Source organism: Ipomoea triloba, chromosome 11 (genome assembly GCF_003576645.1).
Source record: "Ipomoea triloba cultivar NCNSP0323 chromosome 11, ASM357664v1".
Taxonomy (NCBI): Eukaryota; Viridiplantae; Streptophyta; class Magnoliopsida; order Solanales; family Convolvulaceae; genus Ipomoea; species Ipomoea triloba.
In genome coordinates, this window is record NC_044926.1 from 20,933,250 (window position 1) to 20,960,244 (window position 26,995).

At 35.8% G+C, this 26,995-nt stretch overlaps 1 protein-coding gene across 3 annotated transcripts; it reads right to left on the reverse strand.

The window, feature by feature from the left end:
• Positions 1-14,503: 14,503 nt before the first annotated feature.
• On the reverse strand, positions 14,504-26,328 carry LOC115997172 (beta-galactosidase 10). 3 transcript variants are annotated; one of them, XM_031236679.1, is made up of 20 exons: positions 26,254-26,328; positions 25,466-25,755; positions 24,581-24,676; positions 24,366-24,478; positions 24,145-24,211; positions 23,934-24,026; positions 23,467-23,610; positions 22,432-22,520; positions 21,574-21,679; positions 21,336-21,423; positions 21,115-21,233; positions 20,552-20,719; positions 19,562-19,770; positions 18,582-18,691; positions 18,274-18,383; positions 16,850-16,957; positions 16,393-16,503; positions 16,085-16,296; positions 15,360-15,696; positions 14,504-14,900 (listed from the first exon to the last, which is right to left on the reverse strand). In XM_031236679.1, the coding sequence occupies exons 2-20, from the start codon at positions 25,736-25,738 to the stop codon at positions 14,790-14,792; spliced, it is 2,664 nt and encodes an 887-aa protein (XP_031092539.1). In that variant the 5' UTR covers positions 25,739-25,755; positions 26,254-26,328; the 3' UTR covers positions 14,504-14,789. The 3 variants fall into 3 exon arrangements, with proteins under 3 accessions (XP_031092539.1, XP_031092540.1, XP_031092541.1); XM_031236680.1 differs by having other exon boundaries at positions 26,306-26,322; XM_031236681.1 differs by lacking the exon at positions 26,254-26,328 and having other exon boundaries at positions 24,581-24,718; positions 25,466-25,542.
• Positions 26,329-26,995: the final 667 nt, after the last annotated feature.

Below are 26,995 nucleotides of genomic sequence, written 5' to 3' on the forward strand. Positions count from 1 at the left end.
GCCTTTATGGCTAGTTATGAATTAATTAAAATTAATTTTGTAACTGCTACTTTTTATTACCGTTTCGAAGGTAACAATCAGATTATTAAGGGGATGATTTGAAGGGTTGTGTGTGTGTGTGTGTGTCTTAGGAAAAGAGTTAATTCATATGTCGGGCTCTAGGCGATTCTAATGATATTAAAAATGTAACTTTGAATAAAAATTGAATAAATATAAACACCACAATCACCAACAACTATTTAAAACATATTGGTATCAATAAGTTAAACACCACAATAAGCTACTCAAAATAGCTATTTCATTTTCAAATTATTGGTATCAATAAGTTAAACCAAAAAGTTGTTTACCAAACACTCATATTAGCTATTTGACCAGTCAAACAAGCTAAAGTTGGTCAAACAAGCTAGACTTTGGCTAATAAGCCATTTTTCAAACACCCCGTAAATCAAATTTATTAGTCATATTAATGCTTTGATTTAATCATTCCCTATATATACCCTAGTGTATGGGCAGATTTTAAAAAGATTCAAAAATTCATTTTTTCCTCCTACACTGTCAATTCTCTCTCAAAACTTCTGCACACACATTTCAAAAGCTTTGTGTTCAAGATGTTGTTTTAGTTCGTTGAAGGTATTACTATGAATATCTCAATATCCTCAAGTAAATAGCATAGCCATTTAACCTCTTCACAATACTTGTCTAAGGCTATCAGCTCAGATTCCATCATGGATCTAGCTATCTTAGTTTATTTTGAGAATTTCCACAAAACGGTTGCACCGGTTAACGTGAATACGTAGCCATTTGTGGACTTCAAATCTTTAATGTATGATATCTAGTTAGTATTGCCATACCCTTCAAGTACAATAGAATATCTCGTATAGTGTAGTCTAAGATCATGAGTATATATACCTTAAGTATCTCATTATCTCACTATTACATTCCAGTGGGTATCACTAGGTTACTTGTATATCTATTGAGTTTTCTAACCTCAATCCATTTTATCCTACGAAACTGATGCTACAATGCTCCTATAACCATCGAGAGGTAGCAAATCAGTTTTGAAGAAAGTGTGTGTTACACGTGATTTAGATTTTCCTTTATTTCGTTTTTCATTGCCTTGAGATTATTTTCTAAAACTGAATCTCGTTTATTTTTTATATTTTATATATTTAAAAATCAACTTATTCATCTACATCCTTAAAACCGATTAAATTTGAATACATCGATAGCTTCTGTTGGTTTTATGACTATTGGGCAGTCAGCGGTTGACCAACACAATCGTTAAAATAACAAGTATGTGAGAGAATATAGAAAATAAGGAGATAATATAGGTAATGTATTGCTGAATATTACTTATGAATAGTGAAATTTGCTCCACTCTTCTCATGTATGAGGGAGTCTATTTAAACATATTTTGGGTTAGGAGCCCTACAAGGAATAAAAATTCTAGACTACCTCATATTGGGAATCCTTGTTACATTATGAATAATAAGCTCAATCCTTATTACATTATGAATACTAAGCTCTAGTGCTTATCAAACTCCTTACAGTGCTCCGTACTAGGTATCCTTCATGGGCTTTCTTAATCCAGTTACTTTTTTAGGCCGATCCATGTGGCCCAGACTCTTTTGGTTTACTAGTCCAATTGGTCACCCCAATATACCATCCATCATCTAGACCCACACTTTCTTGAGATTTTGCGAAGTCGATGTTTTAGGAAAGTAGATTAATCTGAAAATTCATCAAAGAAAGAAAATTCCCAATTAGACGATCCAATTTATAAGCCTGAGGCTTTGGGTGGCCGCCGGTGCTTGATCAATCGGTCAGCGCGGCTCATTAGTTAGCCACCGATGCCTGATCAATCGATTCTTTCTAGCTGACCGGTCGATCACCGAAACCACCTACCACTCCTTTTTTTTTGCTTTAATAATTTCGCATCGGTTGTCCCCTCTTTCCTTAGCATATTCTCATTGCCAGTCCATTCCTCTTGCCTAATCAGTCCACCTGACCGGTCACCCATCCTGCATAACCAGTCCACCAGATCGGTCACCCATCTTGCATGACCAGTTTGTCTGATTGGTTACCCATCTTGCATGACCAGACTACTTGAATGGTTACCCATCTTGTACGACCAGTCCATTCATTGGTAATTGCAAAAACAAATGTTTTTTAGAATACTTGAGTTATTGAATTAACCATCCTATACTCCTTTTATCAATTCCATCTAGTACTCCCCTCCGATCTCCAAAATTTTTGAAAATACTCAAGTTCTCCCCATCCATACCAGCTCCTCCAATCCATTTTGTCTAGTACTCCCTTCCGATGATCGCAGAAAATTTTGACAACATTCAAGTTCTTAATTTAACTATCCACCTCCTATCAATTCTACTCCAATATTATTTCCATCAATTCCACTCCAATATTCTTTCCATCAATTCCATCCAATACTCCCCTTTGATCACCAAAATTTTTTAGAACGTTCGTGTAACACCCCAAAATCATTTTTCTTAAAACTCCTATTTTATTAAACTTTTAAAATAAAACTATATATGTAATTTAACTTCCTACAAGAATTTTTGTCAAAGAAGAGTATAAATAAATATTTTAAACTCCCTATTTTTTAAAAGGTTTGATACGAAATATTTATATATTTATTTAAGGTTTTAAAAACCCTAATTTGGGGATAAAATTATTTATCAAAATCTTGACCCAAAAGTCTATCTGAGATGAACCTTTGAACCTGATAGCCAAACTTTGGCCCCAAACTTAATTAATTTCAAAATGAAACTATCTTACTTTTAAATTTATTATACCATCTTATACCCAAGATTGACCCAACTTTTGACTCAAAATTATAACTTGAGGTTTTAAATCGCAAAAAGACCAAAATACCCCTCATATCCGTGACATTTCAGCCTAGGGTTTTGTGCCCTATATATGACACTATTCCATTAAGCCTCCATTTAATCCCTCCCATTTGTTCATCTTCTTCATCAAATTTGCAGAGGTAGTATTCAAAGCTTAGGCAATCCATCAATAGTGAGAAACCTCTTTCTCTTCTCCTTCATTTCTTCCTTTCACCTTCCTCTGTCTTCTTCTAATATTTTTCACTGCTATGTATGTGTATATGCTTGTGTATGATGTTTGTTTCGAATGATCATGTTTGGGTTACTAGGAGGTGAAAGAAGTGGGCAAGATTGAAGGTTAGAGGCGGGATTCGTGCTATTAGGCTAACAAGCTTGAGGTATAGCTCATTGCTTCCCAAAATCTATTATTTTCTCCCATTAAACTGATATGTGTGTGTGTGTGTTGGTATTTTGTGAAATGTGGTTGTATGTGTAATGTATGTGTTTGATATGAGAATGAGGTGCTTGGGTGTTGTTTTATGCATATAATGATGTGGGATGATGAATGGAGGTTGTATTGTTGTGGTGGAATGGTTTTGAAGTGATTTGAGGTTTGCCTATGGAGATTTTCTAGTGTAAAATGTTGCAAGTAAAGAAACCAGAAGCTACTGCCTCTCTCGTGTGCGGCCATGTGGGGCTGACCACGAGCTTGGGAAGCCCATCGGCCAAGCTCGCACGGGTTAGCAGGCCTGCCACACCCAATCGTGGCCCGCAACGTTAGCGCAGCGAAACTTCGAGTTCCACCGCAATGGTCCTGTGAGGCCATGGGCCTTAATGTGAACCTCCGTGTCCTATGACTATGACCTTGCCACGAAGCCCAACCTCGTGGGTCCTTGTGGCTCGTGGGCTTGAATTCGTGGGCCATTGTGGCTCCTGTGCTCGAGTTTGGTTTAGTTGTGATTAGGTGCCTATGTGGCATGTGTACGAAATTCTTTTTTTCCAAATAAGACATGATTTTCTATTTGTGTGCGTTCAAGTATAAATTATTATGTTAACTAGGCATGATAAATTTTGGATTGATATTGTGGCTTTATGTTAAATGAAAATGATGATTTGTTAGTCTAAGAGTATGATTAGGAACCCTTGAACTATGATTATGGTTTATGTGTATCCTTGGTTACATATATCTAATGTATATGTTTATTTTCCCTATTTTACCTAGACCAAAACCTATGTTTCGTATTCTATAACTATTAACCTACTTTAGAAACCTATATTTATGTGATTATATTCTTTAAAAACTTATATACTACTTACCTCTATATTTTTAAGTAAAAACCTACTTTGCACCTATGAATACATACACTTACACTCAATCTATTATCTTGAAAACCTATGTTTTTATCCCGTGTATGTATATATGTATGAAAACCTATTTTTAGAAGAAAGGGGTTTTTAAATTGTTTATACCACCGCTATTTTCATATGTGAAGAAAAATGTATATTTTTTGAGGACCCGATTGGAGCATCATCCTTTCGGGAGATATGTTGTGTTGAATATCGATTGGAGCATCATCCTTTCAGAGATATGTTGAGATGGATCGAGAATGAGAATCCAGTAGAAAAATCTCATATATATGTTGTAAGTAGCCCGGTGGAAAAATCATGGGTATACTTAGGGCTTGAGCTATTTGATAAGCCTCCAAGATACCCTTAAATCAAGCACATATTAGGGTGTTTTATCACATTTATAGCATCCTTACATGGTGAATTATGCTCATAAATGCTTGAAAATCACTAACCGACACACAGAAGCTACTTTTAGCCTAAAGGAGGTAAAACAGGAGTCCCGGGAGCAAATAGGAACAAAAGTTGAGCTCAAAGAACGAACCAGGCAAGAACGGAGCCCCAGAGGACCAAACTGGATGGCCACACGCGTGTGAGCGTGCGTGGAAATAATCCAGTAGCCTCCTACACACACTCACACGCGTGTGGATGGCGTGGAGACGGTGCTGCGCGAATTTTGACTAGGGTTGCTATTTCAGAGACTATTTAAACCCCTTTGATGAATTTTCAGAGGAGGTTCCCAACAATTTAGTTTTCCCTTTTTTAGTTTTTCTTTTGGAGAACTTTCTCCATTTTTCTTAGTTTTTCATTTCTTAGATTAGATCAAACTCCATTGTAGAAGACTACAAAGCTTGGATTGAAGGTCTACTTCACTCTAGGTGATCTCTATTTCATTTCTATAATATTTAGTTATCTTATTCTTGGATTAAATTAGCTTTTGTCTTGAATTTCATATCATGAGTGGCTAGTTTAATCTAGGGATTTGGATTGTGTGATTGAATGTTGCTAGTGTGATGATCTTATCTCTATATCTTGGATTTATATGCTTATGTTGTTGGATTATCTATTATTGTCTATTGATTGTTGTGTTGATGAGATCTTGTTTAGATCTGGCCAATTTAGATGAGAGATTGAGCTCTTGACTCTTTCATGTCTTTGATTAGAGTTAGGATTTGAAGCTTAACACAATCATATTTCCTATGGACTTCTCAAAGAATAGTAGGATAGTGTGTAGCTTATGTGTTTGATAAAATTCCTCTTAGAGCTTTGGATGCTTGTAGGCACTCCTTAGTCAAGAAACCTTAGTACACAAGGGTGGAAAAGGACTAAGACAATGCACTCTTGAATAGCCAACATCCTAGCATTCCCAATCCATTACCTTAGTCACACTACCATGCAACATACATGAACACTATCCAATCCCTACCCTTTTACATACTTGCAAAACTCCCTTACTTTACTCTCTTACAATCAAACCAACTTTATGAACTCCTTTCACTCACAATCCACCCAACACCACACTCGAATCCAATGCATGGCCCAATCAAGTAAACTCCCGAACACTTGACACACCTCCACGTCCTTCCTTCGAGACCGACACTCGAGGAGTCACTGACTTTCCGTTTTAACATAAATATCTTTTGACACTTCAACACCACGCTAACTACCGCAATGTTCACTATTACTCGTTGGGTTTGGAATCCCAGTTAGGGGGTGTGCACACTTAAGATAGTGGTTTTGATTTCCCATGAGATTGATGAGATATGATGAGATATAATGAGATTGATGAAACACAATGAGGTTGATGACATTGAAGGAATCAATGAGTTTCATCATCCCGTATTATTACTATAAAGCTTGACTACTTTTTTAGAGTGGAGTTATACAAATGGTACATATGAATATCTATATACTTGATTATTTTGGCTCCTTAACACTATATGATTACCTTTCTACTTATGATAATTAAATCAAACTATCCAAATCTATGCATTTTGTTGGTTTACTTTTATAACATTATACATGAAGCATGTTTAGTAATTCCGTATGGTATGCGGGTGTGAGTTAGGTCTACACTTACTCTCTATATATATGTTACTTATAGCTAGGTGAGTACTTGCTTATTTATACCATATACTTGTTAAACTTGCTCTATTATAAAATAAAAAAAAATGCTATGTGTATTTGCATTGATTAAACTATCTATTTTCCAAACTTATGTATATTAATATTTTACATGGGTTGGATGGTTTATACTTAGCATGTTGATGCTAACGGGTTGTTTTCCTTGTGATCTTTTAATACCCTTTTCAGGTTTAGTTTGATGTGATGTATTGAGTGCGTTTCTAGAGATGGATTCACTAGTTGTAGTGTTTCCTTAGCTAGTCTAGTGGCCTTGATTAGTCTTTCCCTTGTCTTATTGGATACTATGTGTAGTGTTTTAGAGCTCTTGACTCTAGTATGATGTAGCATTGACTACCTTGATATTTTGCATAGTGCATGGACACCTGGGTTTGAACCCTCTTTTTGTTGAATGGTGCAGTATGTTTTCGTAACCTTTTTAGCCAAGTAATTATCCTAGTATGGATAGCTACGGCGGTAACATCCCCATGTGCATTTAAGATGATCATTTTGGATTTAATATTCTAAATTTAGGCATTATTATCTAACTTTAAGTATATTATTATACTACGCTCAATTGTTAGAATTTGGGGGTGTTACAGTTAGGGTTCTCAAATTAACCATCCGATACTCCTCTACGATCGCCAAAAATTTTGAGAAAGCTGAAGTTCTCAATTTAGTCATCCAATGCTCTGCCCATCCATTCTGTCCGATACTCCCCTCTGATCGCTAAAATTTTGAGAATGTTTAAGTTCTCAATTAAACATCTAATATTCCTCCCATTAGTTCCACTACAATATTCCTCCCATCAATTCCATCTGGTACTCTCTTTCAGTTGCCAACATTTTTGAGAACGTTGTTTAAGTTCTCAATTAAACATCTAATATTCCTCCCATTAGTGTTTAAGTTCTCAATTAAACATCTAATATTCCTCCCATTAGTTCCACTACAATATTCCAAACATCTAATATTCCTCCCATTAGTTCCACTACAATATTCCTCCCATCAATTCCATCTGGTACTCTCTTTCAGTTGCCAACATTTTTGAGAACGTTCAAGTTCTCAAATTAACCATCTGATACTCCTCTCTAGTAGCTCCCCGCTTACCATACTCTTTATGCTAATCGGACTCCTTTCCAATAACTCCAAGACTCTGCACTAGACCCCTCACCAACCATACTCCTCTCCAATAACTCCTAAACTTTGTACTAGACCCCTCACCGACCAGACTTTTCACCAATGACTCCTTACCGTCTAGACTCCTTACTAATACCTCCATGTTGTCCACTAGACTCCTCATCGCTTGATTTTGTCACATTTTTTTCTTCTAGTAGTCATCTCCATTTGTTTTACCATAACTTGATTACTACCTACTTATAGATATTCGGTTGTAAACTAGCCAAGCGATAGTCCTGAAGATCTTAGTTATCGATTTTTAAGGTAGGTGGTTGTCGTTAACTCGCTTCGAATAATTTTTGTACATAGCAAAGGTCACTGCTGTGTGATATTCCTATTGACTTTATATAGTGCATGTTCAAAAGGTGAGATTTTAATGTGCTAGTGTCTTCTCGTCTTATATATGTAGATGCACGATGGAGTATGACATTGCCTTTCATTGTTCTCCATTTTGGCCGACCATCTTCTTGTCGTCCGTTCGCTCAACTACACTTCAGTGCCAAACACTTTCTACTATGATTCCGACCATCTCAAGACTAAGTGGTTAGCTGTTACGGGCAATGGTCTTCTACCCAAGGCCGAGTGGCCGACTACCGGGGGCCGTCCGACCAACCATCTTTCCTCCTCGTTGTTTTACTATGCAATTTTTGAATGTATTTACTTTATTTAATGGGTAGGCGAGATAACTTTTTAGATCGAATTAATTTTATTATGATACTATAATAGTCAATTGTACATAGTAACTAAATATATGGGTTTATTCTCTTAGCTATTGATAGAACTTATTGAGTTGCCTTGAATCCCAGATGCGTTCAATTTGATTTCCGTTCATTGGTTTGGGTTTGCAGATCTCGTTTTTATATTTTTCGACAGGCCAGGAGGTAGCTAGTAAGACTTGGCCATATTGTGATACCCCGAAATTTCAAAATATAAAATTTATTTTCGCTACAAAGATTTTTAAATATAATTATTATTATTTTTACTTCTTTAGAAATGATACCTTGTTATAAAAATTTAAAACAAATGTTTTAGGTAAAAATATTTATATGTAGAGTTATGATTTTATAAACCCTATCTATATACTATAATTTACATCCAAAACTTTTATTCAACAGTCTATCTGAGATAAGTCTAAGATCCTGTTATCATTTATTTTCAGCTTAAGATTGAACCCAAAAGAAACCTAGCATATTTTTACAGTAACCAAATTATATATTTAGCTTAAACTTGATCCCACTTTAATCCAAAATTTATTACCCAAAGTTTAGAGTCAAATTCCTATTTTACCCTTCTACTTAACCATTCAATTCAACCAACCTTCCCCTAGGGTTTCGTGCGCTATATAAACAACAATAGAGACTCTGCTTCTTCATCCCTCCCTTCCTCCTTCATTCCAACAAACAACCTGTTCTTAGGCTAGCTTAAAGAATTCTTCCATAATAAGCTTTTCATTCACATTCTTCCTTCCTTCTTCTTCGTTCTTTCTTTCCTCCTTGCTCTATATATACATATATATAGTCATATATGTGCATGTGTGTGGACTTATGTTGTTGTTGCTGTTCTTTTTGGTTGGGGACTTAGGAGGTGGTGAAGGAGGACACTCTTGAGGTTGTAGAGGAGGGATCTTTGTGTTAGACTACCAAGGTTGAGGTAAGATTCCATGGAAGCCTAAATCTATTCATTTTTGCCATGTATATGCTATACATTGTGTTTTTTTGGGTGACTCTACTATATTGAATCTTACAATGGTGTTATAAGCTCGTATAAATGTGTATTCTGAAAATGTAGCATTGTGTTGATGTTTAAAATGCGTTGGTGGTGGTTTTGAGATGGTTGGAGGTCTATTCTGAGCTTTAATGGAGGAATGGAGATAGTATGAGGCTCAAAGAAGAGGCTATTGCCTCCTAGTGTGTTTGGCCTTGTAGGGTTAGCCACGGTATAAGGTGTACCGTGGGCCAGCCCCACAAGGAGGCCATGGTAGTGAGTGGCTGTCCACTCTATACCGCCACTCCATACTGTGACCACTGCAGTATACTGTGGCATAACACTTTGTTCCACAGATAGTACCACAGGGGTCGTAGGGCTACTTGGTCGGGCTACACAGCCCCGCTTAGAACCCCTAAATTCTTGTGTATGTAAATTGACATGATTGAGGACCACTATTTTGAGAGCTATATGTGTGTGTGTGTGTGTGTACTTATTATGTTTTTATAAACATTTTTATGTTTTTACTTATAAAATATTATGGTTTACACTAGGTATATAAATATATATTTTATGAGTACAAATAATATGTCTTCTTAGCCTAATGCCAAAACTACTTGTTTGTATACAAATATAAATACTAAATTACGCCTAAGTACTATATTTTGAAAAGTATAATTTTTATACATAAAAACTATTTTGAGAGAAAATTATGGATTTTCTCTACTACTAGTATTAATACGATTGATAATACTATCATTGATTTTATTACTTTATTTTTGAAAGATTATGACTATATAAAATGTACGTATTTTGGAGGGTTTTTATGTAGTGGAATGGGTTGAGGTCCTATCATTAGCATTTTACCCGATAAAAAACATCCTGGGTAATTGGTTGAAGGGTAACTTGGTAGAAAACATCCTGGGTTGCTAAGGGCTAGTTTACTGCTGTTTTGGGCTTGGAATTCCACTAGACAGTGTGCACACTTAAGGTAGCGGTTCTGTTTCCACATGAGCTAAGTGGGGTTTGTGAAGTGTTTAATAGGGAGTTACTATTCACTAGGACTTCGCTGCGTGATGATCCTGCCCCACTATTTGAGATGTTGGATACCTCCCATGTATACCTATGTGGATATATATGTTTGAAATATTATACTTATGTGTATTGATGATGAGAAAATGTTTATAAAAATCCCCCCTATATATTACTTATGTTGAGAAAGATATTTTGGTATACGTATAATATGAGATGATTATACTTATAAACTTATCTATGTTACTACGAGTGATATGAGTACTTTGAAAACGACTATACTCATGTGAGATTTTGTGAAGTATACTGCTATCCTTTTGAGCTAAGTGTACTTGCATATTGATATATTTATATGTATATACTTATGCATCTGTTTAACCATACAAATGAGTTTTACTCTCATAGCAATCCTTGCCATATGTGGTATTGAGTGCATGAGTAATCTAATGTTTTCAAAACTTATAACTTAAACCGTTTTAACTACAAAACCTCGTATTTTCTAAATCTATAAAAATGTACTTATATTACGGGGCCGAGTGGTTTCTTACTTAGAATTTTATGCTAACTGTCTTCTTTTGTGTTTCCAACTTAACCCCTTTTCAAGTTCCTATTGGTAGTCCTTTTCCCATTAGCTTTGTTCTTAGACCGATTTGATTGATGTATCATGTCTTTGGAGATTTGTAGACTTATTATGGATTGTTGTAGTACCTTTTTGTGACATATTTAGTCTGTATTGATGCGTAGACATCTAGGTCTTGGAACCCTCATTAGTTTGACTTATGTTTGTTGTTTTTGGTTTAGCCTTAACAACTACTCAGGAGTGTGTAGTTGTGGCAGTAGCATACCCCGATGTGTGGTTATGTATTCTATAACTTTATCATTGTTTTAAATAGAATCCTTTTGGTTATTCTGCTGCGGAAGCTATATCTTATCTAGGCTCTAGGGTTGGAAATCGGGGGTGTTACACATATGCCGGTCGTATTTGGTGATCCCAACTCCCCCTCCCACCCGAAACTTTAGGCAGAGATGTTCGAGTGACACTACCGCTCCCAAGTACTCTAGGCGAGGTCGCTTAAGGATTACATTGTGTTGGTCCCGATAGGGTGGGAAAAGTCTAGAGTGGGAGGGGGGGGGGTGGGAAAGTGAATAGACTTTTCAAACAATTCAAAAATATTATAACACTTTAACAAATATAATTCAAGTGAATAAATTCAACTTGAAATGCACAACGGAAATAATCTTACGGTAAAGTGCTATAAATTAATTCACGTAAATATGAAGAGATAAATTGCATGCAACACATAGGGAACACTTGAAATAGCTCAAATAATAGATATATGAAATTTGGTGCACATGCATACGTGGGAACATGCAAACCCGGAAGAGTAATTTAACACGTATGAAATGGGTTTTGGATAATTAGCAAGATAGAATAGGATAAGTCAGATGTAAGATATATCTTGCATGCAAAAGTGATTTCACACAAACCTAGATGATAAGATAAGATAAACAAATGATGAATAGTAAATGGATTAGCTTCAGATGAGTACGCAAAAATAAAAGTGTTGCAAATAAAGTAAAGTAGAGAGAGAGATTTATAGTGGTTCAGAGGTGGTGTAATCCTCCTAGTCCACTCTTCTCCTTTCACTCCAAGAAGGAAATTTATTATCTCGTTCACCCAGATACAAATAGTGATTCTCCAAGTGCTACCCAAGCACTTTACCGAGTGTCTCACACAAAGCTACACTCATCTGAGTATCTCACACAAAGCTATACTCAACCCGAGCGTCTCGCACAAAGCTACGCTCCTACACCGATTAAGTGTCTCGCACAAAGCTACACTTAATTTTCCCGAGTGCATGTCTCACACAAAACTACACTCCCTAAGGTTTTCACATGCTCCTTGCTACTCTCCCTTCTTTCTACACTCAGTAGAAATTTTTGTTTACAAAGAAATTAATTTTTCTCTCTCAAACTTGATTCTTTAGAATTTCAGCTCAAGACTTGCACTCTTGATTTTTTCGTAATTCTTGTTCCCATAACCATATGCAAGTGTATCTCTGTACTTCATGTTCTTCTTCAAGTCTGCATGGGCTTTTATAACTTGAAAAAGTTATTTGCCCTTTGTGGAAATTCAAATTTTGAATGTCCACTCGATCTGATAGCTCTTACTAGCTTGATCTGCAACATTTAATGTCCTTGGTAGCCGCCTTTGTCAGATGAATTTGAATTTTGCATGCTTATCTCCTAAAAAGTCTTCTAGCAATCTGACAAGTATAAGCCTTGTAACTTGTAGCCTCCAATTTTGACTGTCTTCCACCTTCTGGTAGTGTGAATATTTGACTTCTTCACTTTTGATTTTGACAAATCAAACACTTCTCTTAAATAATTCACCCTCGTGATTCTTGCTTGAGCTTAAATAATTCCACTGATAAATCCTTGACTTTTTCGCAATTTAAAATAAGTTCCAAGTAGAAAATATTTGATTTTCTTCCTTCGAATTTCTTCTCGCTAAAAGTCATCCTGTTTCCCAATTTGGAAGTTATCCTCATTCTGATTTGGAGTTGAGGTCATCATGTTTCCCAGTTTGGAAGTCATCATCATCCTGATTAGGAATTGAGGTCATCCTCATCCTAATTTTCTTTTCAATTTTGGACAGTCAACATCATCTCCTTCAATTGATCGAAGTCATCCCATTCTTGATTGAAATGTCATCCTCTTCAATTTTGCAATGTCAACGTCATCCTCTTCAAAATAATTCGAGAATCATATTTCAATTAATTCAAGTCATCTTCATCCTAATTGAGATTAGTCTGATTGAAGTCATCCTCATCCTAATTGAGGTTAGCCTGATTGAACTCATTTCATGTTGACTTCTTCAATTTTGACTTTGTACTAGTCATCCTCTTCCTCATCCTTGATAAATTAATTCTCTAAAATAATTAATTTGAAGCTTGAACTTGTGACCTTGGCTTCAAAAGTTATTTTGGTGCTTGATCATTTTTTCACTTAGTCTACTTTTATTTAGTGGAATCAAATGATTTGCAAGTATAAAATAATTTTATACATTCTTGCAACTTCAAATCATCCTTGCTAATTTGACTAGGCTTTGACTTAGACTAAAAATGTTGTTAGACTCAAAATAAAATTGGGGGTCTAAAATTAGATATTTTGTTCATCAAAGCAATTACACTATATTCGAAACACATTGGATAAGGAATTCATCTTGACGATCACAAATCCATGTCCAGTGCCCGTACCCGGGGTATTGTCTTATCTCAATACATAAGGTAATACATCCCTCTACTTCTATACTATCCCCGATGAATCCAGTGAGTGGGGTCTTGATGACTCTTATTTTATATCATATTTCACCCCATTCTTAACTCACTTTTATGCTCATTTTAAGGTGTTTATTTGGGTTTTAGAACTAAAAGTCGTGTTTTGTGCTTAGAATTACCCAAATGCACTTTGAAGGAAGGAAAATGGAAAAGGAAGCAAAAGTTAATCAATTTAGAGCAAAAACACATGGAAAAAGAGAATGCAATAGCAAACTTGAAAAAAGATGCGCGAAAGGAGCGAAACTAGAGTTCATAGCATGAAAGAATATTACGCACCGGTGGTGGCACGCCCATGCATAATGCACAGGCGCAACTGCCTTCTGCAAGAGTATCTTGTGCTTGTGCTATGCGTGCTTCCGCACGGGCAGTGGCATGCCTGTGTGGTGCACGTGCACCGAAATCCTAAGAATCTACTATAAATAGATCTTTTTCCCCTTTTGCATAGAGAGAGCCGCCAAGGGAAGACCAATAGCAGTAGATAATTGTAGTTTAGGATATTTTCTTTCTTTATCATTTCATTGTTATTGGCCCTGTTTGGTAAATAGCTGTTAGCTGATTGGGTTGGTTGTTTGGGTTAGAAGGTATGATTTGTTGATAACATTGGCTGATTGTAGAAAGTTGTTTGATAAATTAGCTGTTAGCTAATGGCTGTTTGGTATAATTTCTTTTCTCAAAAAGCTAATTGAAAAGGCTGTTTTGAGTAGCCTTTTGAATTTTAGCCTTTTGAAGTTACAAAAAGCTTATTATTTACCAACTAATAGTGGTCAAATAAGCCAAAATTGGCTGATAGACTGATTATTTACCAAACAGGGCCATTGTATTGTTACCTTTGAATACTTTGCATTTCTTAGCTTAGATTATCGTGTTTTTGTGTTTTTTTTTTTTGAATAAACGTGTTTTTGTGTTATTTAGCTTTCTCTCAAGAAAAGCCACATAGGTGCCAACTGAGCACAAGGTTTACTCGCCCATCTTTATACATCTTTGTGAAACCATAGAATTACATCTTTATACATGTTTTTAGAAAGATCTTTACTCGCTCATCTTGCTCAACTCAAAGACAAGCCAACTATGCTTGTTAAAGGGTACAAATGCAAACACAGATAATATCTACATATTGGGCTGTAACTATGGCTTGGACAATTGACTAAAAGAACAGTAAAAAGAAAATGCAACATAATAATAACATAGTTTTGCTGAATATAATATAGGTAGTATGCATCCTTCAGCTACATTGGACTTCAACTGCAAGGTTTTTTGTTGTGTTGGGGCACAATCCCATATTAAAATTCCTATTAGAGAGTTCTACTGCACACTCACTCTGGTTCATGCAAGCCTGCAAAACAACAGTGACAGAACTCAGAAGTCACTACAGAAAAAAATGGAGTTGCTAGACCTTGTTAGGATCAAGCGCGGGGTAGGATGCTGGACTTGGCCCCCTTTCAACGGTCTAGCAGTCCCCCTAGTCACCAATTGATGGAGTTGGCCCTTTACCAGCCTCCGTCAACAATTCTCCCTCCCAGTTGCACAAACGCTAAAAGCTATAGCACGTAGCGAAGACACAATTTTATTTCCTTATAGACCGCAATTACATTTTCGAAGGGCAGGATGCTAGACTTAACCATTTACCGACTCCACCCAACAATGAAGCCACCAATTGATGGACTTGGCCCTTTACCGGCCTCCGCCCAACAGACCTATATATCACTCGGATTATAAGAGAGCACATCAATATGTCATAATCGTTGTACTAATAACGCTTGTAGAGTAGTTTCAGAAAGGCATTCTGTCATACCTTGTTGATCAATGAGACAGAGTTTGGGTCATGGCAGTTTCCTTCAGTATAGGAGCCACATGTACCGGTAGGAGTTCCAAAGCTGGCAAAGGTAACCAAAGAAACTCGAGTATTCGTTGGGCACTTCAATTTAAGAGTTGGTTTTCCTATGTTTTTCTCAATTTCACCATGTTGCAGATGCTCAAGATCATGGGGAGGGTGATCTTCTGGAACATGAGCACAGATGCTTGAAACTTTTCGGAGAGAGAATTTAATTTGTGTAAGGTCTCCACCTATTTCTTCAAAGATCACCAAGATGTTTCCTGCTGGCTTGAACCATGACCGTGGCACATGGTACCTAATTGCATAAAATGGCCAAGTTATCAATGCTTTGGGTGAGACTAATATAAAAAAATTCATGCTTTGGGTGTTCTTCAATCGTTACATTTTCGGGATGATGGGTGCTGGACTTGGCCTTTACTGGCCTCCGCCCAACAATTCCCCCTCCCAATTGTTGGGACTCGAATACGTGACCAGGCTCTGATATCACTTATTAGGATCAAGCGCTTACCACTTATGCCAAAAGCTATAGCTAATAGCAAAGGCCCAACTTATTTCTTTATACCGCCACACATTTTCGAGACGTTGGGTGCTGGACTTAGCCTTTTACCGGCCTCCGCCCAACAATCTCCCAACCACCGAGTACTAGATTTGGCCCTGACCTCCGCCCAACAACCTGGTCTTACCATCTTTGTGTGGGTTCTCCACAACCCTTGTTGCACTTGTTAGGGCTGAATTTGCCTCTGTAGTCACATTGAAGAACACATTTATCATTTTTAGAGCTTTTCCTGGGCCAATATCGACCAATTTCTTCTCCATTCAACCAAGCCATGCCTTTCCCCATATGGATCATGTCAAGTCCAACAGGTTCATCTCCAGGTGGAGCATTGACCACAGCCTGCAATATCACAATTGATCATCTTTCTTCTCACACGAGAATATAGTTAAGGGTTCAAACACGCTTCAGAGGCAAAGGATTTGAATTCCTTCTTACCTTATACCAGGTAAGGGGTTGTCCTTTTGGTGGTGCTGAAGTTGGTACCCACATTTTACTGTTCAAACCATATCCCTGATATATCCTCAGGCTTTCTCCTTTCAACCCAACCTGAGAATTAAGTACAGATGAAGGGGTTATATTTTCAAGCATTTTGCATCAAACATCTAGTGCCTCATCTTTCATTGAGGAACTCGATTTATAAATCTGTAGTAATGATTTCCTAACAAATTATAGAAAAGTAATACATTGATCCATCAGATCAACAACAAAAAATGACAGATGGCCTTTTATGTCAACAAATTTTTGCTGTCAAAGAATGGTTTCCTAGTATGAAATTAGGATTAGAAGTATGCCTCCTCTGAATTAACAAGAAAATAAAAGAGATTTTTTTTTTGCATTTATGACAAACAATGGAAACCAGCACAAATGGGTACAAAAGGGGAAAAAGGAGTACCTTGTAGGTCCAAGTGTTTGAAGACAAGTCAACTGTCCCATTCTTGAACCCCTCAACTTTTACACTCGTTAGACCTGCCCCAACCCATTCATAAAATGATCCAGCATTCTACAGAACAAAAACAGTTAGCTGTAAGGGTAATATAGAGAAACTAAATAGCAGCATTCATCAAGACAAATTGATCAATTTCCAGCAATCGATCATTATTCCAATCAATTCATTAAAAAAAATGAATCAGCTATATTTTCTTCTTCTGATGCAACAAATCTTATCTAATATATGGGCAACTAGTTGCCATCTTAATACCTACATCCATAATGACCCTTCTCATTTGAAGGACACTGTTCATTTATTGCATGCAAATACACACATAAATATATCAAAGGCTACCTTCAATAAATAAGACATCATGTTCATATAAAAATGGTGGAAAACAGAATATGCCACCATTAATGAGAAAAAGAAAAGTAGCTTTAAATTGCATAATCCTGGTAACAAGAAAATCTCAATTTACTAGACCGTTCTGTCACATGTTCTCTTCTTCTTGAGCATTCCTCCTGTTGAATAATATGAAACCTTAGTCCTCCGCCTAGGAGAAGTAGGCTTAGTTTCCTATTCTTAATAAGAGTGGGTTTAACCTAATGTTTCTATCAATATAGATCTCAAAATAGTTCAGTACACAGAAACACAGAGAAACAATATATTGCAATATTTCATTATAATATATTCTTTCTGTTCTTTCTTTGGTTTCTAACATATTTGCTTCCGCTAACTGGTGGATGGTGGCTATTTGCCACCCACCAGGCCTTTCAATCCCTCAATTTCAACACCTCCTAATAATGGTCTTACCACCTTTTATTGGTTCTCTACAAACCATGCTGCATTTGTTAGGTCGAATGCATGCTTTTCACATCATATATTAGCAATTCTAAAAAAGTTTTATTATTTATTTACTTTTTTCTATCTAATACCTTGGTAGAACTACAACTGGACATACTGCAAATGGCAAATGAATTTCAATCATACTGATCCATTACTATGATAAACATGTCCAAAAGGACACTTTAATTATGATACAATGCAATGCATGATGAAAAGGAAACTATTGCATTAGGTCTAGTAAAAAATGATTTTCCATCATCCTCCACCTTTTTTGAATAGTTTGCCATAAACTATTATCCTCCTATAAAGAGCTTCCTCTTGACTCAATGGATTTGCTCTAAACTTTCATGATATCTCCATTTGAACAAAAAAATAAAAATAAAAACAGCAACACAATAAGCAGAAAGTAAACCAGCTATAGCAATTTGGAATGGCACTATAGACTAGATGGACATATTGTTTCCTCATCTGCTAGCCATTGACTTAAATGTTATACGAGGGGGTACATCTAGATTAAATGCAGAAATTTTTCAGTAACTTACTTGTAAGCCCATGGTCATGCTTAGTAGAGAAATTTCATTCTTCCCTGCCTTGAGAGAAATAGGGCTTCGCAATTTAAAAGATGGTACTGAACCATTTCCAGATGCAGTAGCTGAAGAGAACCAAACAAATGCAAGTAAAATTATTTCATCGTATCCAGCACATTCAGGATATAAGATTGTTTTCCCAGATTGTTGAGTAAAAACAGTTGCAAAATAGTACTTTGGATAATGTATATAAAGTAAGAGCATTGGTGAAATGTATCATTTAACAGAGTCTAGCATAAGAAAGTAAGAACAAAAATCTTCACCTTGAAACATTTTATTGATGAAGACATGCAGAACATGGCCCTTTGATTCAACCTGAAGGATAGCATTGCTTCCATTTATGAGTGATTCCTCATTCTCATCAACAAACAAACTGCCAATAACTGAAAATTGTAAGCACTTAAGCTAGTTTCAAATGCAAATAGTTAGAATACAGTAGGACTAAAATATTCGTAACAGAGAAACTAATAAAAAGTGAGAAGCATATTGAAGGACACTGAACATATGCTTAATTGATCAAATGAATCTGGAATTAATTCTCTGCATGTTTAGTTCACAAGCTACTCCTTTTGGGGTCAAAATGGCTGGTCAAAAGACTAGTCATTCAGGTAGTATATTAACTAAGCGTGCAAAAACGAACGGGACAAAGAGAAAACGAGGAATTAAAAGAAGATCACGTAAATTCTAACTATAAAATAATCCACCCAACTGCCTTTTAATTTCTAAGCAGCCTTTGCCCACTGCCATCACTATGTTCTCACATTTGCCTTCTGTACTTTTCCTTCTTGAGACACCTGAACGGCTGAACCTCTATAGCTCCTTGTCCACTTATAACCAGAACAAGCTTCATTTCCAAACAGAATATGTGTGTATGTTGGGTGAGAGTGTGTACGCACACTCATGTATCTTTGATGTTTTCCCAAATTCAAGGCGAGAAACAGGCTATATCAAGTTAGACTACTACTCTGTAAGTTCTAGGCTTCATCATTATATGAGGATCCAAATTTCATTGAAACTTAACAACTCTAGTTAACAATCCACCTAGGAGCCTTATCTAGAGGATTAGCCACTACTAAAGAAAACTGTTAGAATAGGTCAAGTTGGTCATTAATTTACTAATTTTCATGATCCTTTATATTATATTTCCCACTTAATCTATGTGTCCTATCAAATATGTCTGTGATTTTGGCTTTAAATGAGAATGATATTTAATCAACTCCAAAATCGGGCAAGTCAGACAAACCTTGTTGTGTACCAAAGGTAGTCAGTAGTATCTTTTGTAGTGTTGATGTGATCTACAAAGCCACGCCTTATGAAATCAGCATTTCCCCAAATTCCGGCTATTTCCTCAAAGACTTCCCACTGAAGACCTTTCAGGCCCCTAACTGGTGATGCTGATGATGGCTGCAAATCTGATGGTATCATCTCAACTAAAGAAGTTTGAGAGCTGACCTGTTAAAATATTAAAATTAGATGTCAAATCAGATAATCAATTAACAAATCTTCTTCTTGCTTATCTTTTAGCATATAAGATCTTAGATTTCTTATAAATTGATCCATGTGTGTTGAAAGTTGAAACAGTCTTTGTTATCCATTCGAGATTTCCTTTTTTACAATTGATTATGTAAACATTCAGACAAAGTGGTCTCTAACTTCATGTGTTTCACAAGAAAAAGTGGTAATTTCTGCAGAAATCCTTTTGGAAAACTCTAGAAAATTGGAGAAGGAGACACATGCTTCGTTGATGTTCATCTTTATCGATACCTCTCTGATGTTAACTGGAATTTTTCATCTAGTCCTTGTCCATCTGTTAACTACTTGTATAAGATGTGTGGAAGGTTATGTCCTTGAAGCTTTGATTAAAAGTAATGACTGATGTTCTCTGATATTTTAGAACTGAATACATACAGTACCTACTTAAGCATAAAGCCCAGTTGCCCTTGTCAATTGTTACACATTCACAAACACACACAAAGGCCGGGTGGAATGACCTTAGGCCAAACCCACTTGATGAGGCCAAATATTCTACTTGTTAGCTGTTATAAACTAAGATTGGGATAGAATCACTCAACTGGGCTATAATGCACATGGGCCAAATCACACTAAAAGATTAAATCCAACCAATTAGCTAGTCTAACCCATGGCCTTATAAACTAGACATCTGCTTTTCATATAAACTACTCCAATAGTAACCTGATTTAATATTGTTTGAAGTAAAGATATGTAGAGGTACCTTTGCTGTGTTGAACACCACGTTCCTGCAGTCTGGTAAAATGCTGACAGACCATGCTGGCAGATTGTATGACATTTTACGAAATATTACCACCTTATCATTTTTATCATCTGTATTAGCAAGGAACGCAGCACAAGATCCTCCTGATGCATCTTCATAGACATCTGCCTACAAAATAGTGGTCTTTCAGTGAGCTTACACCAGTGACAGAAGAAAAAAAAAATCAGAATTAAAGATTCAGTTGGAAAAACTAAAGGTTAAAAACTACTGACAAAAAACATTACTACAAAAGGCAAGTATTAGACCATTCCCCTATAAATGTAAGAATAGATCCAAGTTTAAAATTTTGCCAGATAAGGACTAATTTCTTCTTTAGTAGAGTCCAGTTTTAAAATTATTCCTTGACTATTCCACACTCCACCATAATAACAATAATAAAAAATAAATAAATAAATACATAAATAAACAGACAAGGTTAAAGCATCTTGCCTTGTAGAGAGAGAGCAATTATAGAACATATATTCAAAGTTTCAAACCCAAAGGCAAAAATAATTAGAAGTCACCTCTTGTAAAGGACCTAGTGAGAGCAAGGTGGGCTCATTATTCAGCAAAGCATGCTCACACAACTTTATTGCTTTGTGAAGTTGTTTAAGGTGTTCCCACTTGGGAAATCTTGCTAGACCTGGAAGCCACATCAGACAAATAGATAATATCATAGTCTACCTAAAAATGAAACATTGAGACCTTATGCTCACCAAAAAATCATTTAATATTTTATCTTTACCATATTCATCTATTGGTGCTTCATAATCATAACTTGTGGTAATGAATGGACCACCTGATGTACGACCAAAGTTTGTTCCACCATGATACTATTTAATGAATAAACAAAAGTAAATAATAAGAGTTGAACATAAAAAGAGCAAAACTCCTCATCAATCACTTGAAGCACCATTAAATGAAACACAAATACATATACATATTAAACTAACTTAAATAAATGAAATAATTAAGAAATTTACCATGTAATAGTTTTGTACGCTTCCACCTTTCTGGAAAAAACGAGCAACAGAAAAAGCAATGTCCTCGGGTGGCCTGTGAGGATCACTGGCCCCAAATGTCTTAAACCTGAAAATTTTCACATTATAATATTGAAGGTATGCGCTGGTGAATATAGCAATTTAGACAATTATGCTTCAGTAATGCTAGCATTATAAAGCAATGACCTCTGAATACTTCCCTACTGTTGACAGTAACATAATAGCAATTTAGATCTACAAATTGACTTAATTGTAAGGAATTTAGGATTCTCCTCGTTGGTCATCCCACATATAACCCAGAAAACTGAAGCCAGTTTATAATTGATTAACCATCAAATAGAAAGAAAACATGGATGAGCTTACAGTTTTATTGTTTTCACATTTGCTCCCTACTTTTCAAGGGTTTAAAATGATGAAATATTGCATTAAACCAATATGTTACTACCAATAGGAAAAAAAAAAAAAAAGATACTGTTCTTTTTTAGTGTGATGTGGTAAAGTCTGTCACCAGGGGTGGGGCAGGGGGGTGTTCATCAAACTAGGACTATGTAGATTCAGAATCCATATCCTTGTATATTTCATGTTAAGGAGCAACAAAGGAACAGCTAGTTTCTTCCTTTGCGTTCATGACATCAATCTTTGATCACTATAAATTCCATTTTATGTTTTCCCCTAAAAAAAGATTTCCCTGATCCTAGGCATGACAGGTTTTTATTGGACATATTGATTGTTCAACTCAACTCATCTTTAATTCAAACCTAGCTAGTTGGTTTTGCTTCATATATACTTATACTATCTAAAACAGAGGCAGAGATTGTAAATCTATTATGAATGACTTACCATCCAGGCCAATTCTCTGTCCAAATCTTGGGCTTGTTTGGAGAGAGTGGTGTGAATTGATCACAGTAAAACAAGTTGCAAGTGTCAATCTGCAAAGAAATATGTCTATAAATGTTTTGAACTGAAGTGGATTATCCCACATAAATATTAATATCCTTTAAATGCAAGTCAGAAAGCCATTGAAAATATACTCGAGAACTACTATATTTTTTCTAAAGAACAATAAAGGAAACGTTTAATGGTATTTACTATTCATTTCAACCATTTATACTTGTCAAACAGGCCATTTGCAATTTAACTCAACTTGGACTGGGTCAATGGGCTGCAACAGTTTGCTCCGATCGGTTAAGTAGTAACTATTCAAGGTTATTTTTATTTTCTGCTGAAAACCTCAAATGGTTGTCGAAAATAAATAAATAGCCATTGCATGCACCAGCAGAACTGAATCTTCATTGGCTTCCCAATGTCTATAAACCTATCTGGTTGCAACTTTAACATGATATTGGACTCTTTAACCCAAAAAAATATGGAACACATTGTATTGTACTTGTTACTACAACACAATCTGAAATAAATTTTAAAAATGCCCTGAACCAGCTTTTCATATCCCCGATTGGCTTGGTTAGTTTAGAGATTAGCATTTTCAAGTTCTTTGAAAACTACTCATTTTTAAATTAAATGAAGGGAATAAATGGCACACACATGTTAATTTACAAAATGAGCACTGTACTGTATTAGTAGAAAAGCAGATGAAAGAGCCAGGAAAAGCTAATCCCACGATGTAATTCATACTATGCAGAAGGCAAAGTAGTGTTATGATCTATAAAATCAAAGAGTTCCTTCATTCTTATTATGAGTACTCACATAGACATTCTATCTTATATTAATGAATAACAATATTTGGGAAGTGAATGAATACACCTGTATGCATATGAACTGAAGATAATAACAACATTTTGAACTACAGCCAAACAGTGAAACAAATATGTTAGCCAGAAAATGCCACATGGAAGCAGGGGTGCAGCAAGTACTCACCACTTCGATGGGAGCATCAAACTGCTCACACATTATCCAAGGGACACCGGTATTTTGAGAAACAGCCATTTTAGCTGCCCACAAGGCATACCTTTTACCACCATCTCCATATGCTGCCTCATAGAAGCCATATTCATTTTCTACCTGTAAAATACATCAGATAGATGCATGAAATTTCAAGACATTCGAAAATCAGGAGTTACAACTTAGGCAGGCAAGCAAAAGATCATTTGAAAGAGTAAAGTTAATTATCCTGAATTATGTGGCTTTCCTTGCCACTTATCATCACAAGTAGAGCCACATAATACAATACATTTACCCTGAAGCATTTGGAAGTTTTCTTTTAAAGCATAAAGCATTAAAAATATTAATTAAACTAGACACGATTCCTTTTACATGTTATATATAATGCAAATAGAAGACTACTGATTTAAACCCTACTGTTGAGAGCTAAGAGCTTCAAGTACCTGAGCCAAGATGATAGGGCCTCCCTGAGACGCAAAAAGTCTCTCTTGTTTCATCAGATTTACTATGAAGGTCATAAAATTCTGCATGTAATGCTGGAATTTCCATTACAGATTATCAGAAAGAATATATGATCCTTTGAACAAATGTACTAGTAACATATATTCGAATTTGATTTAGTATCTAATAGCTATGCTGCAACGATGTGCGCACCTTAAATGGTTCATTGTCCGTCCGAAAAATGGTACCTGGCACATAATGAAGCCAGACAGGTATTCCACTGCATTATTAAGGCAACAGTAAGGTTCTCTTCAGCAACTATCAGACTGGGTGATTGAGGACTAAATGATTTATGTACATAATCACTGATCTCGTAAATCTGTAAGTATAGAATGAAGACATTAGACCACTGGTCGTGATCCATATTAGCTTACCCAAAGTTCCACTCTGCAGCAATGAATGGTCCAATTCGAAGAATCATATACATACCAGCCTGCTGAACAATCTTGCAAAATTTGACAAGGTCATACCTTCCACCAAAGTAATACTGAAATGTTTGACATTGCAAGGAAAAAAGTAGAATTATACATTAAGAAAGGAAAGAAAAATGCAGAAGACTTTGAATTTCTATGTTAAGTTGCAGCCTCACTTTGCCTGGAAAAGGCTCATGACCATTCCAGAAGACGTAAGTTTCAATAACATCAGCTCCTCCCTCCTTTGCCAGTTGAACAAGTCCTGGCCACATCTAATGAATTCCCAGAGTCATCCACTAAAAAATCAGGAAATACTGAAAAGAAAAAATAATCTGAATCTTTTGAATCTTCAATCAAACTATTTTAAAAAAATGAAATTCACGTGGAGGAAACATAACAAGCAATTGTTTCAAGCTAACACTACACAAGGTATAATGTTGCACAAATGACAATGTAGATATCAACAGTTTCCTTCCTTTTGCAATTTAAAATAAACTCTAGAACAAAAGCAAGAAAAACAACAATAAATAAATAAAGTAGTGCAAGCTGGCAAGTTGCAGTTATTGTCTATTCTTCAATCTATTTTTTTAATAAAGAAACTAACAGCGGCGTACAAGAACAAAAACTAACACTCTGTTGGATTTTCCGGTATAATATATTATATATTAAGACCTTAATGTAGTGTAGGTTGACTAGGCTTAAGTAGTTTAGTTAGACTGTTGTTAGTCAATCTGTGTCCAATATAAAGCCTCCCATAAAGAATATAGTACTCATGCTGCTCAGAATAATTCCAATGCAGCATTTAAGGTTTGAGTCAGAACAAAGTGACTAATGTTACTCTCTAGGTCTACCGTTCAAGAAGCAACACAACTGAGAGGAAATGGCGGGAGACCAAGATCGCTTCCGCTTCCACTACTACAAAGTTAGATTCTCGTAAACTTTATTCAATTAAAGTTACACTACATTGATATCTAACAAGCTCTACTAGTTCTAATTTCAAGCTAAGAGAGAATTAAAATGTAATAATACTGGAACCGCTAGCTGTTGGTGGTGGCACTTACGGCGGGGACGCTGCGGGGATAGTGAATGGAGGCGGAGATGAGCAATTTCCGGTGGCCATTGACGATCAGAGACCGCCGATCGTACGTCACGCTGTAATTACTGTTGTTATTAGTAGCTTCACTACTCGTAATTGTGGTGTTTGCAGCTGCTCCTCCGCCGGATGTGCCACTAGCTCCCGTAACAAGTATGAGCAATGCCAGTAGTATAACTTTGCATTTCGATTCCCAAGAAGAGCGGTAGATGGAGTGCTTCATTGTGAGCGCCATCGCCATTATTGGCTCTGAGCTTGCTGTTATATAGAGATTAAATCAGTAAATTGAAATTTTGTAACGGCTGGTAACTGAATATTTATACTCCGCATATAGAAATTTTTTTTTATATGAGGGAAAAAAAGTTGTATATCATATAAACCTTATCCCGTATCAGAATTAGAGTGGCGGATTTTAATTTTAAACCATTACTATATAGACAACATTGTACTAATTACATACTATATTTTAATATGTATTAATTAACTAGTTACCACACTGCGCATCGTGTAATGACACTGCGCATCGTGTAATGTTAATGTGTATTTTATTATTTTTAAATTAGTGTTTTAGAATTTAACAAACTATCGTTCAATACTATGGCTATCGTTCAATATTCTGGCTTATATCAATCCTTAGTTATCAAATTTTCTATAAAAATAAATATTTCAAGAATGCATAACTAGGAGATGTGGCAGAAATGTTAGATTAACTGGTGCAATAGCAATTTTAGAGAGAAGCACATTCACTGATAGTACCCCAAACATAGTTTTTGCAACACAAAACCCTATTAATTGGAGTGATCCATACATCCTCTGGTTGCTACTTCCGCCAAAAATAAATTCTTGATTTGATTTAGTCCCATAGTGTGTTAATTTTATTGGCCCTTATTAGATTTGTAGATGTAGATTGTAGATGTAGATATAGACTATTAGATTTATAGATGTAGATATAGATTATTAGATTTGTAGATGTAGATATAGATATTACTTTGCCAGAGACCTTGTGGTCTAGTGGCACCCGATGTCCCGGTTTACACTCGACTTTTTGTGCTTCAGTAGGTTGAGAAAAGTAGCTATGAACAGATACTACATTGTAACGGAGTCAGTAGTACTCAAAAAAAAGATATAGATATTACCATACATATTTCCATGTTTTTTTTTAAAAGATATATTTTCATGTATAGTTACATACATAAAATTTGTGATAATTACGAAAATACTACCGTATTTATTTAAAAAATTTAATATAATTCATCTTATTTTTATCGATGTAAAATTGAGATTGGTTCTTAATTTTCTATTGAGGGTGTGTTTTCATGGGATCCTAACCTATATATATATATATATATATATATATATATATTCAAATGCGGCGGGAGCTCCCATGCGGTCGTGCGGCCTAATCTACGTCGTCCAATTTCATTAATCCAACCGGAATTCGCGTATGTTTAAGTGGGGGTATTATGGTAATTTTAGTATCTACATTACGTGAATTGAA